The following is a 15,441-nucleotide window of genomic DNA, read 5'->3' as shown; positions in this document are numbered from 1 at the left end:
AATCTGGCTACATGTTATTGGCAGGTTCATCAGCTAAACAATATGTTCAATAAAATGTTTATCAGACCTGAACAAACACCCAGGCTCAGTACTTGCATAACACACTGGATAGAAAGCAGGAATTACTTTTTTAACCACTTTAATTCCGGGTACTTTTACCCCCTTAATGCCCAGGCCAATTTTCAGGTTTCAGTGCTCTCACACTTTGAATGACAATTGCGCGGTCATGCAACACTGTACCCAAACTAAATTTTAGCATTTTGTTCACATAACTAGAGCTTTATTTTGGTGGTATTTAATCACTGCTGGGGTTTTTATATTTTGCTAAATTAACAAAAAAAGACAGAAATTTTTGAAACCCCCCCCACAATTTCCTTGTATTAAAGTTTGCAAATAACTAATTGTTCTTTATAAATTTAGGCCAAGATGTATTCTGCTACATTTCTTTGGTGAAAATAAACCAAATCAGTATTTATTATTTAGTCTGTATAAAAGTTATAGAGTTCACAAACTATGGTATAGATCTGAAAATTGATCAATCCTGAAGTACTTACAGCCAATCTAATTTCTTGAGGCCCGAAAAAATCAGAACAGTACAGATATCCCCCAAGTGAACCCTTTTTGCAAAGTAGACAGTAGGACATATTTCATAAGTCATAAGAGGCATGGTGAGTTTTTTGAAGTTGTAATTTTTTTGTCATAATTTTTCGGAAAGTGAAGAAATTAAAAAAAAGTTTTTTTTTAACATACTGTCACCAGTGCAGTACAGCGTCGTCATATAACTGGTGTGGCGGTGATCAGGGACACTGACTGGTGACAGAACAAAAAAATAATTAAAATTTTTTTTTAAATTTTTTTATGTTTTATAAAATGTTTTCTCTTATTGTAAGGTTATTTTTTCATATTGCACTATGACCAAACTAGTATACTGTTACCATAGTAACATTGTACTACTTTCTGTAAGTGATCAGTAATTTTTTTTTTTTTTACACAATTTGATTATAGCAAAGAATTTCTTCGCTATAAACAAGCATTTAACTGAATGAAATTGATTAATTCAGGTTTTTTTGTTGTGATTAGCTGTGATTGACCACTGCTAATCACATGACACAGATGGGCTGTGATTGGCCCAGCCTGTGCATGTGATCCTTGTGACCATTCACAGCTAGACACACTTGTATACAATGGATGGCATGAAAGGAAGCCATCCATTGTATACAACTGTCATGTGACCAGCTGTGATTGGTCACAGCAGGTCACATTGTACTGGCAACAGGGCTAGTACACAGATCTGTCATCGGCCAGTGACAGATCTCGCCACATGCGCGATCCGGGAAGGACGCCATATGGCAACAGTTTAAAGTACAACTAAAGGCTCCTGTGTGACAATCTAAACAAGATCTAAACCTAGTTATTATGTGATGCACAAGCCCCCTAAAGAAAATATAAAACTTACTTGCACTTTCCTGACTGAGTCAGATCCTCCATTTGTGTCTCACACGCTCCCCTTCCAGGACATTGCAGCTCACCGTGGGAAGGTCCCAGCAACAGAGGCAGAGCTGTCAATTGAGAAAGCAACATGCAGGACTAAGAGTGGCAGAGTGCTGATTAACAAGCTACAAGCTTGTATATCAGGAGTGACAATGCTGAAACCCATTCCCTCTACAAGATTGTCAGGAATCAGCAGCAGGGATGATGGCCAGATCTACAGTCAGGAAACTGGGACCAGACTGTATATGCTTTAAGTGAGATTTATTTACAGTGAAACAAAATCTATCCAAACACAAGCACACAGCAAAAATAAAAATATAAGTGAACAAACATCCAGTGACAGAATACCTAACTAATTAACCTAACAAACAGTCTAACTAATAACTATATACAGTATGTAAAAATGGGGGAGCACAGAAAAGCAGGGTAAACAGGAGGTGCAAGGACCTTCTAGGTAGGGGGAACCAAAACTAGGATTAGGAACAAGGGGAAGTAGGAACAAAGCAGCAAGGTTCAGGGTATAGGGCAGGAGCAAAATCAGGATTGATGGCAAACAGGATCTGGCAGCAGAAAAACACTGCAGCGGGTGACATTAGTAGCGGAGGACATAAATACCCTCCTAGCATCAGGTGGAAAATGATTATTGTGATTTGCTGCCTGCTAGGAGGCACACGCTGAAGGACAATGGAACAACCTTCTGTTCTGGGAAGCACAGTGCCAGCAGCAGGTGATCCAGGTCCTGACATTTTTTTCATCCTACTGTAGTGCAAGAAGGGATGTACAGCACACATGGGAGTGACATTATTGCAGCATCATTGCCACCCCATCACATGAACCTGCATAAAGTAGTCTTCAATGGCAGGATCAACAGGCATGTGTGTGACTTTGCAGGGGGACTATATCAGTGGAGAAAATTAATCTACTTTGTTTGGCTTTGTTGAGTAATTTGTCACCTAATTAGAAACATCATCAGCTAAAAGTAGAACTTGGGGTTTCTAATCAAATATATGTGTGTAGTTATTGGTGACCGTATTTTGGGTATCAGAGCAAACCAGTTAGACTTTTCCTAAATCATATTGCATCTGTGTTTTTTTTCTTCATGATACTAACATTTTGACAAATGTTCAGTACAAAACATATCACTTGATCTATAATCTACTTTTTTTAATAAGACTGTTTATCTCTGGCAACATGCTCTTTGAATTATCCATGACCAGTGTTTGTAGTGTGTGCAGACCTCTTAGATTCCACTTTTGGCTTTTCCAGGTGACAGAGTTTAATATAGTTGTAAATAAAGACCTTGGAGAACTCCTGCTGATTAAGATCTCCATGGAGCCTTACCGGAATTTTCCTCTGGATGCCTGGTACTGCAGTTATGTTACTGTGACCTGCCCCAAAGGCCAGCTCTACCGATTCCCATTGCATCAGTGGATATTAAAATCTGTGGAGATCCCAGAGGGGAAAGGTGAGATATGACATTATTATTCTTATTATTACAGTGCCTTGAAAAAGTATTCATACCCCTTGAAATATTCCACATTTTGCCATGTTACAACCAAAAACATAAATGTGTTTTATTGGGATTTTATGTGATGGACCAACACAAAGTGGCACATAATTGTGAAGTGGAAGGAAAATGATAAATGGTTTACTTTTTTTTACAAATAAATATCTGAAAAGTGTGGCCTGCATTTGTATTTGGCCCCTTTTACTCTGATACCCCTAACTAAAATCTAGTGGACCCAATTGCCTTCAGAAGTCACCCAATTAGTAAATAGAGTTCACCTGTGTGTAATTTAATCTCAGTATAAATGCAGCTGTTTTGTGAAGCCGTCAGAGGTTTGTTCGCGAACATTGGTGAAAGAACAGCATTATGAAGACCAAGGAACACACCAGACAGGTCAAGGATAAAATTGTGGAAAAGGTTAAAGCAGGGTTAGGTTATAAAAAAAATATCCCAAGCTTTGAATACCTGATTGAGCACTGTTCAATTCATCATCTGAAAATGAAATGAGTATGGCACAACTGCAAACCTACCAACCAAAACATGGCCGTCCACCTAAACTGACAGGGTGGGCAATGACAGCATTATTTACAGAAGCAGCCAAGAGGCCCATGGTAACTCTGGAGGAACTACAGAGATCCACAGCTTAGGTGGGAGAATCTGTCCACAGGACAACTATTGGTTATGCACTCTAAAAATCTGGACTTTATGGAGGAGTGGCAAGAAAAAAGCCATTGGTGAAATAAAGCCATAAGAAGTCCTGTTTGCAGTTTGTGAGAAGCCATGTGGGGGACACATATTGAAGAAGGTACTCTGGTCAGATGAGACCAGACGTTAACTTTTTGGCCTAAAAACAAAATGCTATGTGTGGCGGAAAACTAACACTGCATATCACCCTGAGCACACCATCCCCACCGTGAAACATGGTGATGGCAGCATCATGTTGTGGGGATGTTTTTCTTCAGCTTGGACAGGGAAGCTAGTCACAGTTGATGGGAAGATGGATGGAGCCAAGTGCAGGGCAATCTTAGAAGAAAACCTGTTAGAGTCTGCAAAAGACTTGAGACTGGGGCGGAGGTTCACCTTCCAGTAGGACAAAGACACAAAACATACAGCCAGAGATACAATGGAATGGTTTAGATCAAATCATATTCATGTGTTAGAATGGCCCAGTCAAAGTCCAGAGCTAAATCCAATTGGGAATCTGTGGCAAGACTTGAAAATTGCTGTTCACAGACACTCTCCATCCAATCTGACAGAACTTGAGCTATTTTGCACAGAAGAATGGGCAAAAATGTCACTCTCTAGATGTGCAAAGCTCGTAGAGACATCCCCAAAAAGACCTGCACCTGTAATTGCAGTAAAAGGTGGTTCTACAAAATATTGACTCAGGGGGGCTGAATACAAATGCACACCACACTTTTCACATATTTATTTGTAAAATATTTTGAAAACCATTTATCAAGTTCCTTCCACTTCACAATTATGTGCAACTTTGTGTTGGTCTATCGCATAAAATCCCAATAAAATACATTTACGTTTTTGGTTGTAACATGGCAAAATATGGAAAATATGGAGAATACTTTTTCAAGGCACTGTGTATATTGGAATTCTATTTAACCACCTATTCTTTGTACTTAATTTTATATATGATGCAGATGTGAAATACAAGGGGAGTTCAAGTCAAACTAGGACTTTTGTGTTTATATAATAAAAGAACAAATTTAAAGCAGTGGAAACTGCATTATTTTTTTACATACTCCCCTGGTACAATTATACACTTATCTCAGGGTTTAACTAATGCCTGGAAAGCTTTGGCTTTGAAAGATTTGTTAGTATGCCTGAACCATTCTAGGACAACCTGCTTCACTTTGTCATGATTGTGTTCAGCATTCTCAGAGAAAGATTCATCTCTTATGCAATTTCACAACAGGTTATACGTCGATTATCCAGATTTAGGCGTTCCACATGCTGATTGTTCACAGGAATGACTGCTGTGGGCTGGGAACCAAAACAGTCGAGTTCGTCATTGACAGACGTACAGCCATCTTTGAAGCGTTCACACCATTCAAATTCTGTAGATATCCTCGGGTTTTATGCCTTCTTTCAGAAACTTCATCATCACATGCTGTTCCATGCAATCACTAACACTGTTGAATGCCATTGTGATTACTGGCTCTCCACAGCGCCATGGTAGTTCATTGAAAACTACAAGCCCACAGCCGCTAATGCTGTCGGGACTTGCATTTCTTTCACGGAAGTCCGTGAGTGAATGATGTGGCCGTATAGGTGGAGCCCCACATGGCTGCCCTGTTTTCAAATCTGACAGGTAGTACAGGGAAACTTATCCCCATATTATCTGTCAGAGGGGGGGGGGTGGCTGCAGCTATGGGAACATGTTACATATTTCACCCTAACATGAGTGGAACATGTAGCATGTCCCCAAAGGTTAACATAATCCTTTAACTATACCCTTTAAGTTTTTCCCACTGTTTACAATTTGGCCTACCCTGCCCATTGATACGGTGCACGATGTGTGTTTCTATTAGCTTTGTACTTTACTTTGCCCTTTGCTCCCCCTTTATGATAGCTACAATTTTATTGTACAAGGCGTATGCAAGTAAAAAAAGGTTGGGTATCCCTGCTATAGAGAGAAGCCATCAACTATTTGTCCCAACAATGGACAACTTTTGGAAAATGGCAGAGACAGCCAAGTATAAGACTTGGGGGTTTTCTGGAAGAAAGTGGGCATTTGTAAGATAACTGTACTAAAACTTTTTTTCACCCATGACATAGTACTACACATAGAAACACAACTGCACCAGACTGAGAACATCTAATGCCAAGCTGCTATGGGTTACAGTGAAATGTTGGTATTTGTGTATCTGATTCTGCAAATCGCAGACATTGACTTGATAGCATTATAAAGCTCAGTGTTCATTGGGATTGGCTGTTTGATACCTATATCAGATATATGTGCTAAATAGGAATATTGTGGTAGCAAATATGTGAATTTATAACCTGTCCTGTTTCAGGTTTTGTGATAACTAAGAATACACATCCTGTTCTTCAGCAACAAAGAAAATTAGAACTGCAGATTAAAAAAGAAACACACAAGTGAGTGATTGGCATATATATTCTATTTCTGTATGGTGAGGGGGGTTACCCATTATAGGATATTTTATGTGGATTGTTCATGCTCACACTCTCATCTTGCTAGTGACAAAGCTGTCTTCTACTTCAGCCTTCCTGCTGATTGTGTATTCTTTATTTAAAGAAGAATTCAGGTTTGATACATTTTATGGCTTGATAAAATGTATCAAACCTGATACACAGGAGATCGGCCGCTCAGCACGGGCACCATTCAGAGACTGTTTTGCAATTTCTGAATGATTTTCAGCTTCTAGGGGAACCAGCCAGGTATGGTGTATATACAAGCTTGACCAATGTAACCACCAGATTAAAGTGTGCCAGAAGCTGTGAAGCATGTCAAGTTGTTGTTGGGCATATTGTAACCAGGCATTTTTGGGTCATTGGTGCAGTAAAGTCTACTTTCTGTCAACTTGACCATGCAGCTAATTTTTTGGTCAAGTATCATCATATTGATGATACCTGTTTCCACCTGTCCTCGCCAGCTCTTCTCCACTTTCAAATCCCTGCTCTCAACCCCCCACCTCCACTCAGCACCTCACTCACCGCCCACAAGATTGCCAATAATTTCCAAAACAAGATTGACGCAATCCGTAAGGACATTGTCAACTCACATTCTACCTCTCCACCCAGCCCCCCGCCTTCCATCAACCCCTCAAACCTCCCCTCCTTCGACCTCATAGCTACCCCCCACTACGCCTAACGCCCCGCACACTATCACCTCCCCAACGCTTCAGCCCAGCTACCCCTGAGGAGGTCTCTATGGCCTTCACTGAAGCCCGCCTCACCACCTGCCCCCTGGACCCTATCCCCTCACAGCTCCTCCAGTCACCCCCCCCTCCATCATTCGCTCCCTCACCCACATCTTCAATCTCTCCCTCTCCACTGGCACTTTCCCCTCGCCTCTAAAGCACGCGCACATCACCCCCATACTCAAAAAACCCTCCCTTGACCCCACTGACCTGAACAACCTTAGACCCATCTACCTGCTACCATTCATTTCCAAGCTCCTTGAGCGCCTGGCCTACAATCGCCTAAGCGCCCACCTCACTGATAACAACCTCCTTGATCCTCTACAGTCCGGCTTCCGTCCCCTACACTCCACGGAAACCGCTCTACTTAAAATCACCAACAACCTGCTAACCGCCAAAGCTAATGGCCATTACTCTGTCCTCCTGCTCCTTGACCTCTCCGCGGCCTTCGACACAGTCGACCACCCTCTCCTCCTTACTAAACTGCACTCCCTTGGCATCAGGGACGCTGCTCTCTCCTGGTTCTCCTCCTACTTATCCCAACGCTCCTTCAGCATCACCTATACCACTGCCACCTCCCCCTCTCTGTTGGAGTCCCCCAAGGCTCTGTCCTCGGACCCCTCCTCTTCTCCATCTACACCTCCTCCCTTGGCAAACTAATACACTCCCACAGCTTCAATTACCACCTCTATGCCGACGACACTAACTACCTAACTCTGACCTAAAAAGCCATCCACAACGCCGCCCCAAACTACCTAACCGACCTGATACCCAAATACCACCCTACCCGTGCCCTTTGCTCCTCACAGGACCTCCTTCTCTCTAGTTCCCTGGTCTCCTCCTCCCACGCCCGATTGCAGGATTTCTCCAGGACTTCACCCATCCTCTGGAACTCCCTACCCCAATCCATCCGACTGTCACCTACCCTCCTCACCTTCAGGCGCAACCTGAAAACCCACCTCTTCAGGGTAGCCTACCCCACCCTCACCTAACAACTGACCTCCTCCACTCCTCCCACCACTCCATCTCCCACAGCCATTTCCTCTTTCGAGCTTACAATCCCTCCTAGATTGTAAGCTTGAAAGAGCGGGGCCCTCGATCCCCTTGTGTATTGTATTGTTTCTGTCTTGTCTCATGTTCTGTCCCCCTTGCTATTGTACAGCGCTGAGCAAACCCTTTGGCGCTATATAAATACTGAATAATAATAATTGTGTTCCTTGACACAACCACACCGTCTTTTTCCAGAGCTGCCTGTATTTTTACTGAGGATACCTGTGGGTTTTTCTTTGTATCCCGAACAATTCTTCTGGCAGTTGTGGCTGCAATCTTGCTTGGTATCAAAGATCCCCAAATTTTCCATATCTTAATAAGTGATCGAACAGTACTGATTGGCATATCCAAGGCTTTGGATATCTTTTTATATCCTTTTCCATCTTTATAAAGTTCCATTACATTGTTACACATGTATTTTGACAGTTTTTTTCTGCTCCCCATGGCTCAATGTCTAGCGTGATCTGTGCATCCATGTGAGTGCTAACAAACTCATTGACTGTTAATACACAGGCACTAATTGCAATTTAAAAAGCCACAGATGTGCCAATTTAACCTTTAATTGCCATTTTAACCTGTGTGCGTCACTTTGTAGCAAGGCCAAACATTCCAGGGTATGCAAACTTTTGATCAGGGCCTTTTGGCTAATTTCTGTTATCTTTATGATTTAAACTCCTTTTTTTGTTTTGTACCTACATGTAAGCCTATAATGAGGCTTACCTGTAGGTACTGTAAATATCTCCTAAACATGCACCGTTTTGAAGATATTTACCTGTGTAGCTGTCTATGTAGCTGCCAGTGGCCTCACCGGCACATGTGCTCCGAAGGAACAGCATACCAGTGCTGCAAACAGAGACTCCTGTGTGCACGCACAGTAGTGATGTTATCGTGGCTCGGGCAATCAAGAAGCCGCAGCAAGCGAACCTGGAAGAAGAGCAGGTGAAGATGGATTGTTTGTCAGTGGTGACAGGGTGTCGCTGAAGGGCACCATTTCACAGGTAAGTCAGTCATAATGTTCTAGTATGCAGTACATACTACTGTAGTACTTTATGACTTTACCCTGTGGGGGGACCAGTATCCTTTTTTTCAACAGTGGTTTACTACCGCTTTAAAAAGGAGCACAACAACTATGTGATAATAAATGGCTTCATACGATCACTATCCTTAAATAAAAAAGTTTTTTGGCACAAACGTTTGAGCACAATTGTATGTAATAATATAACATACCTGGAAATCTTATTTTATTTAACCTTGTTATCCATTTTATTTATCTATTACATCAATAGCTATACATTTTGCTCATTTTAGTCTGGAGCAATAACCAAAAACAGATATATGGTTTGTTATCAGTTCATTCATCAAGTCCTTTATAAGATCAGATTCACTGTGTTTTTCCTGTACAGAAACCTAAATTAATGGTATATAGTTTAAAGCACAGTATAGCATAAACATATGTCAATAAAATAATTATTTTCACTTTTTTATCAACGTTTGCTAACCTCCACCATTTCTTGTGTATGTGTACTTGTTCCATTGATGGCTGAATGGTATTTCTCAGGGTAACTTTCCTGATGGTGAAAATAGTACCTGCATAATGTGTGTAAAATGGTCACTTGTTGTCTTCATCATAAGCCCATGTCACAGGGTGATAATATAGGAGTGCAATTGGAAGACAGGGACAGAGCATTGACACCCTATAACATACCTGATCAATGTGATAGTCTCCCATTGGCTATCATATTGTTCAGTCACTGTGCAGCCTGCCCTTGTTTCCTCCTCTTGCATATAAGTTAACAAAAAACAGTTGTTTTTTTTGTGTGTTTTTTTAATGTATAACTATATCAAGGTTTGATCTGGGTTAGTGTCAGTGTTAGAGTTAGGGCCAAGGATAGAGTCAAAGACTATGGCCAGAGTCAAAGATCGGTTCAAAGTTCAGGTCTGTGTATTTTAGGTAGGATTACGAAAAAGCATTTTTCTCTTACTTTCATTATGGACACAGCATCCTCTTCTATATTAATTACCTAACAGGGTTTTTTAGGCCCACCTACAGGAGTTGGAACTAGGCAGAAAAAAACTTCTGCACCTCTTATAGGCAGTCCTCACTGGGCATAAAACCCCCTTTCTGCTATAGGCCTTCAGTCATTTTGCCTAGTTTCAGGAGTAGGGACATGTGTTATGCGGGAACTTGTGGCTTTATTTTATTTCTTTTCTTTTTCCTGTGATTTTTTTTTTCCTGTGGAGGTCTTCTATCAACAGTCAGCCTAGGTGATGAACTGGATAATCTAGATACAGTGGTCATCCCAATCTGACCAGCGAGCGCACACAGACCACTAGCTCTGTGCTTGGTCGGCTGCAAATTTGACCCATCCTGGACTGGGGCAGTTAGTGAGGTAAACATCTTGCAGGGTACCCCCTGAGGTGATCGGTCCTGCTGGGTCCCCTCCTCCCCTACCCCCCACCTTCATGGAAGCTTACAGGGTCCAGAAGCATTTGGAGCTTTCTGACCATGGTGAGGGTGAAAGTTCTGGCTGGTGGTCATGCTGTGCTGCATCTGGGAGTTTCTGGGTCCCATCACCCTGGTGTCCTGTGAGTGTCACCTGTTTAGCTCCTGCTCAGGCTCTGGTTTCCTTGGGCATCCCTTGACTGAGGGAAGCTTGTGCTGCCTCGAGGGGTCTCTGGGTTTGTCTCTGGGTCTAGTGTGGGTCCACACGGCAGCCATGTGGCTATTTTTGGCTGGCAGCCAGGTTCCTGGAGTTGTGGCTGTCATTATCTCTTAGTTTTTGGAGACATCCTGCATTTGCCATGTTCAGCAGCCATTTTCCCTGAGACCAAGGGCCTGTATGGGCTGGGAGAGCTGGCTGGGGGTGGTCCTGAGTGGCCATTTTCTTGTAGGCAGTGGTGGCAGACTTCCCTTGGTTCCTGAGGGTTAGAGGATGTGGGGGCAGTCACTAGCACGTGGTGGCTGACTCCTGGTAGCATCTGGCAGCCAGTGGTGAGTTCTTTCTGGGGATCCCTTTATCTCCCTCTCTGTTGGGCAGCCTGGGCATCATCCTTTTCCAGCCTAGTATTTTGAGTGTTCCTAGTTGCGGCTGCACCTGTTGGGTTGTGCAGTCCCTGTGGAGTCTCAAGAGCATGGCACCCCTTTCCTTGGACCCCCTTCTGGAGCTGATGGGTCCTTCCACTCCTGTAGATGGCTGTCCTAGAGTCATTTGTCTCCTGCGTGGAAGCAGAGTTCAGACCAAGGGCTAGTAGGAAGTTCCCCCTGCCATCACCTACATCCTCAGACTGTTCTGAGCCTGAGTCTGCTCTGCTGCCATCAGTCCCACATTCGCTGTGGACCCAGGTGACATTTTTCCTAATTCCTCAGATGAGGATGGGTCCTCTGCTTCTGTCATTGCACAGGTAAGGCATTAGTTGCCACTCTTACTGATTCTGTGCGGGAGATTGAGGATCCTGCGGCAGCATTTGATGTGGTACCTGTTCCTTCAGTACTCACAAACCAGCTCGGGCTGCAAAGGTCTTTCCTTAACCCCCATATTTTGAAAAGTTTGCTTAGAAGGACTAGGATCACCCAGAGCATCTGTTTGTTCTCCCTAAGCATTTTTGGTTCGCTACCCCTTTGAGGAGACCCTCTGGAAGAAGTGGACCTCTCCTCTTGTGGTGGACCCTCTATATCCTGGCTGAACAAGGCTACTGTGATCCCAGTGGAAGAATATTCCATGCAGATTTCAGGGCAGAGGCAGTGGCTCATTCTTTGTTCACCATCGTAGGGTCTGCATTTCGGCCTGTCCTAATATCCCAGACCCTGACTGAATGGACCAAGGTTCTATGACAAGCCTTGACTTCTAGCCAGATGCCTCAAACGTATGTGAAGCTGCTGGGCCAGTTGGTCCAGGGGCTAAAGTACATTTGTGACTTGTCTCTTGATGTGGCCCCATTCCTCACCAGACTTTCCATTTCGGAGTAGTGCTGCAGAGAGTCCTGTGGCTCAAGTGTTGGTTGGCTGACCAGACCTCCAAAAAGGCTATGGCGGATTTGCCCTTCCTGGGAGATTGGCTGTTTGGGGCTACGCTGGATGATATTATCAAGAACATTACGGGTGGCAAGAGTACATTTCTGCCGTAGGCCAAGAATGGAAAAGAACCTGGTAGGAGGACAGGGCTGACCTTCACGGCACATTAGCAGATTTTTTGCTCCCCTGGGTTCTTGGCAAAGGGTTCCAAACCCTTCAAGACTCCCGCACAAGGTTCCAAGCACCCCTGGCCCCAGAAGCCCTCTAAGCCTGAAGATAGGTCCTCCTCAGCATGAAGGTTTTCCCTCACCCACTTCCAGGGTGGGGGGTCGCCTTCGATGGACTTCCATTCCCGACAAATTTATATGAGAAATCATTCTGCCAGGTTACAAAATAGAATGTCATTTCTTTCTGCTGGACACATTCTTTCCCTCCATTTTGCAGTTCTCGCCGACCTGTCTGTGGGCTCTGTATTGGACTGTGCAGGGTTTGCTCCTTTGGGGAGTGATTGTCTTGGTGCCCAAGTCAGAACAATTCAGGGGGTTTTACTCCAGTCTGTTCACAGTTCCCAAGACAGATGGGGTTTGTCCGATCCTGGACCTCAAGGACTTGAATACCTTTGTGCGGGTTCACAAGTGCAAAATTGAATCCATTTGCTCAGTGGTGACCTCCCTTCATCAGAGGGACTTTCTGGCATCAATAGACATCAAGGATGCTTACCTACACATTCCCATCTACAAGGGACATCAGGGCTGCCTACGTTTTGCTACCGGGGACCCGCATTGCCAATTTGTAGTACTGCCCTTCAGTCCGGCCTCCGCTCCCTGGGTGTTTACCGAGGTCTTAGCCCAGGTCGTGGCCTTGCTGAAACAACAAGGGATTGCTGTGATCGGCTACCTGGACAATTTGCTCCTGCATGCGGAGACTTGCTTATCCCTGAAGGACAGTGTGGAGATCACCATGCATTCCTTACAGGACTTTGGGTTGATCCTGAACCTCAGAAAGTATGTGACTCCATCCAAATGCTTGGAGTATCTGGGGCTGATCCTTGATTTGGAGCTGGCCAAGGTGTTCCTCCTGTTTGACAAACTACAAAAATTCTGGTAAGCAGTCCAGGGGGGCTCTTTGCTTACAAGCAACCCTCCCTGTATTTTTGCAAATAGGTTTTTGGCCTAATGGTGGCTACCTTCTTTGTATGCCCAGTTCCATACAAGAACACTGCGGAAGGAGATCCTATCAAAATGGAACAGGTCTTCTGCTGCCTTGGACATTCGAATCACCTGGGGCGGTAGATGAGGGCCTTTTTCCTCTGGTGGCTGCAGTCTCTGGCTCTGTGGAAGAGAAAGTCCTTACTTCCTGTTCGATGGACTGTGGACACAACGTATGCCAGCCTGTCAGGCTGAGGAGGAGTCATGGGATCAGACTCTGCTTAGGGTCGCTGGACTCTGGCAGAGGCTCGACTGCCCATCAATGTGCTGGAGCTTCAGTGATCAGGTTGTCACTGACAAATTGGACGGATTGCCTATGGGGGCTGCTGATCCGGGTCCATTCATGAGCAGGGCATGAGAAGTGCAGCAGCGGTGCTGGAGGCATCTCACATCCTGAGATGGGCAGAAAGGTTTGTTCCAGCTCTGTCTTTCCCGTTGGATTTTGCAAACAATTGTGCAGGTGTATGCCATTAAGAGGCGGGAATCTCCCTTCCCTGTTACGGCGCACTCAACTAGGGCGGTAAGCACCTCCTGGACATTCTGACATCAGGATTCAAGTTTGCAAAGTGGCGACCTGGTCATCTGTGCACACGTTTACTAAATTCTATAAAGTTGATGTGTTAGCATCTTCCGATGCTAGTTTTGGCTGCAAAGTTTTGCAGGTGGCTGTACATTCTCTGGCACACCTTGGGGTGGTTTAGAGTGTTGGTATGTTGTCCTGGATTTTTTCTCCAATAGTTGGTTTGCCCACCCCTCATTATGGCACTGCTTGGGGACATTCCTGTTTTGGTCATGGGTAAAGAAGAAGATGCTATGTTCAACAATAAACGTAAGAGAAAATGGGATTTTTTGATACTCACCATAAAAACCGCTTCTCTTAGTTCATTGACAGACACAGCATCCACCCATCTACAGAGTTTTCTCCTTCACATTGCTTGTGACTGACTGGTGGCATAGCAGAGAGGATATTTTATGCCAAGTGAGGACTGCCCATAGGAGGTGCTGAATTTTTTTTTTTTTGCATAGTGTCCTATTCCTCTAGGTGGGACTATAAAACCCTGTTTGGTCATGGATAAAGAAGAAGATGCTGTGTCCGTCAATGAACTCAGAGAAAGGAATTTTACAGTAAGTAACAAAAAGTCCAGTTTTTTAAAATTAGTATCAATTTCATAGGATAAAAAAATGAGCACTATTTATTTTTTCTGGGCCCTACTATGGGTACAAACAACAAATTACAGTCAGGTTCATAAATATTGGGACATCGACACAATTCTAACATTTTTGGCTCTATACACCACCATAATGGATTTGAAATGAAACGAACAAGATGTGCTTTAACTGCAGACTGTCAGCTTTAATTTGAGGGTATTTACATCCAAATCAGGTGAACGGTGTAGGAATTACAACAGTTTGCATATGTCCCTCCCACTTGTTAAGGGACCAAAAGTAATGGGACAGAATAATCAGAAATCAAACTTTCACTTTTTAATACTTGGTTGCAAATCCTTTGCAGTCAATTACAGCCTGAAGTCTGGAACGCATAGACATCCCCAGATGCTGGGTTTCCTCCCTGGTGATTCTTTGCCAGGCCTCTACTGCAACTGTCTTCAGTTCCTGCTTGTTCTTGGGGCATTTTCCCTTCAGTTTTGTCTTCAGCAAGTGAAATGCATGCTCAATCGGATTCAGGTCAGGTGATTGACTTGGCCATTGCATAACATTCCACTTCTTTCTGTTAAAAAAACTCTTTGGTTGCTTTTGCAGTATGCTTTGGGTCATTGTCCATCTGCACTGTGAAGCGGCGTCCAATGAGTTCTGAAGCATTTGGCTGAATATGAGCAGATAATATTGCCCGAAACACTTCAGAATTCATCCTGCTGCTTTTGTCAGCAGTCACATCATCAATAAATACAAGAGAACCAGTTCCATTGGCAGCCATACATGCCCACGCCATGACACTACCACCACCATGCTTCACTGATGAGGTGGTATGCTTAGGATCACGAGCAGTTCCTTTCCTTCTCCATACTCTTCTCTTCCCATCACTCTTGTACAAGTTGATCTTGGTCTCATCTGTCCATAGGATGTTGTTCCAGAACTGTGAAGGCTTTTTTAGATGTCGTTTGGCAAACTCTAATCTGGCCTTCCTGTTTTTGAGGCTCACCAATGGTTTACATCTTGTGGTGAACCCTCTGTATTCACTCTGGTGAAGTCTTCTCTTGATTGTTGACTTTGACACACATACACCTACCTCCTGGAGAGTGTTCTTGATCTGGC

At 43.8% G+C, this 15,441-nt stretch overlaps 1 protein-coding gene across 1 annotated transcript in view; it reads left to right on the top strand.

Moving 5' to 3' along the window:
* LOC149450865 (hydroperoxide isomerase ALOXE3-like) overlaps window positions 1-15,441 on the top strand; it is a 204,431-nt gene that overhangs the window by 45,380 nt on the left and 143,610 nt on the right. The window contains exons 3-4 of the mRNA XM_089691500.1: window positions 2,758-2,956; window positions 6,031-6,112. Coding sequence (XP_089547626.1) covers window positions 2,758-2,956; window positions 6,031-6,112 — 281 coding nt within the window. The remainder of the gene's footprint in view (window positions 1-2,757; window positions 2,957-6,030; window positions 6,113-15,441) is intronic.

Source organism: Staurois parvus, unplaced genomic scaffold, assembly GCF_062004578.1.
Source record: "Staurois parvus isolate SC_StPar_1 unplaced genomic scaffold, SC_StPar_1.0 ptg000562l, whole genome shotgun sequence".
NCBI classification, from domain to species: Eukaryota; Metazoa; Chordata; class Amphibia; order Anura; family Ranidae; genus Staurois; species Staurois parvus.
Note: the sequence above shows the minus strand (reverse complement) of the source record. Positions and strands in the feature narration are given on the sequence as shown.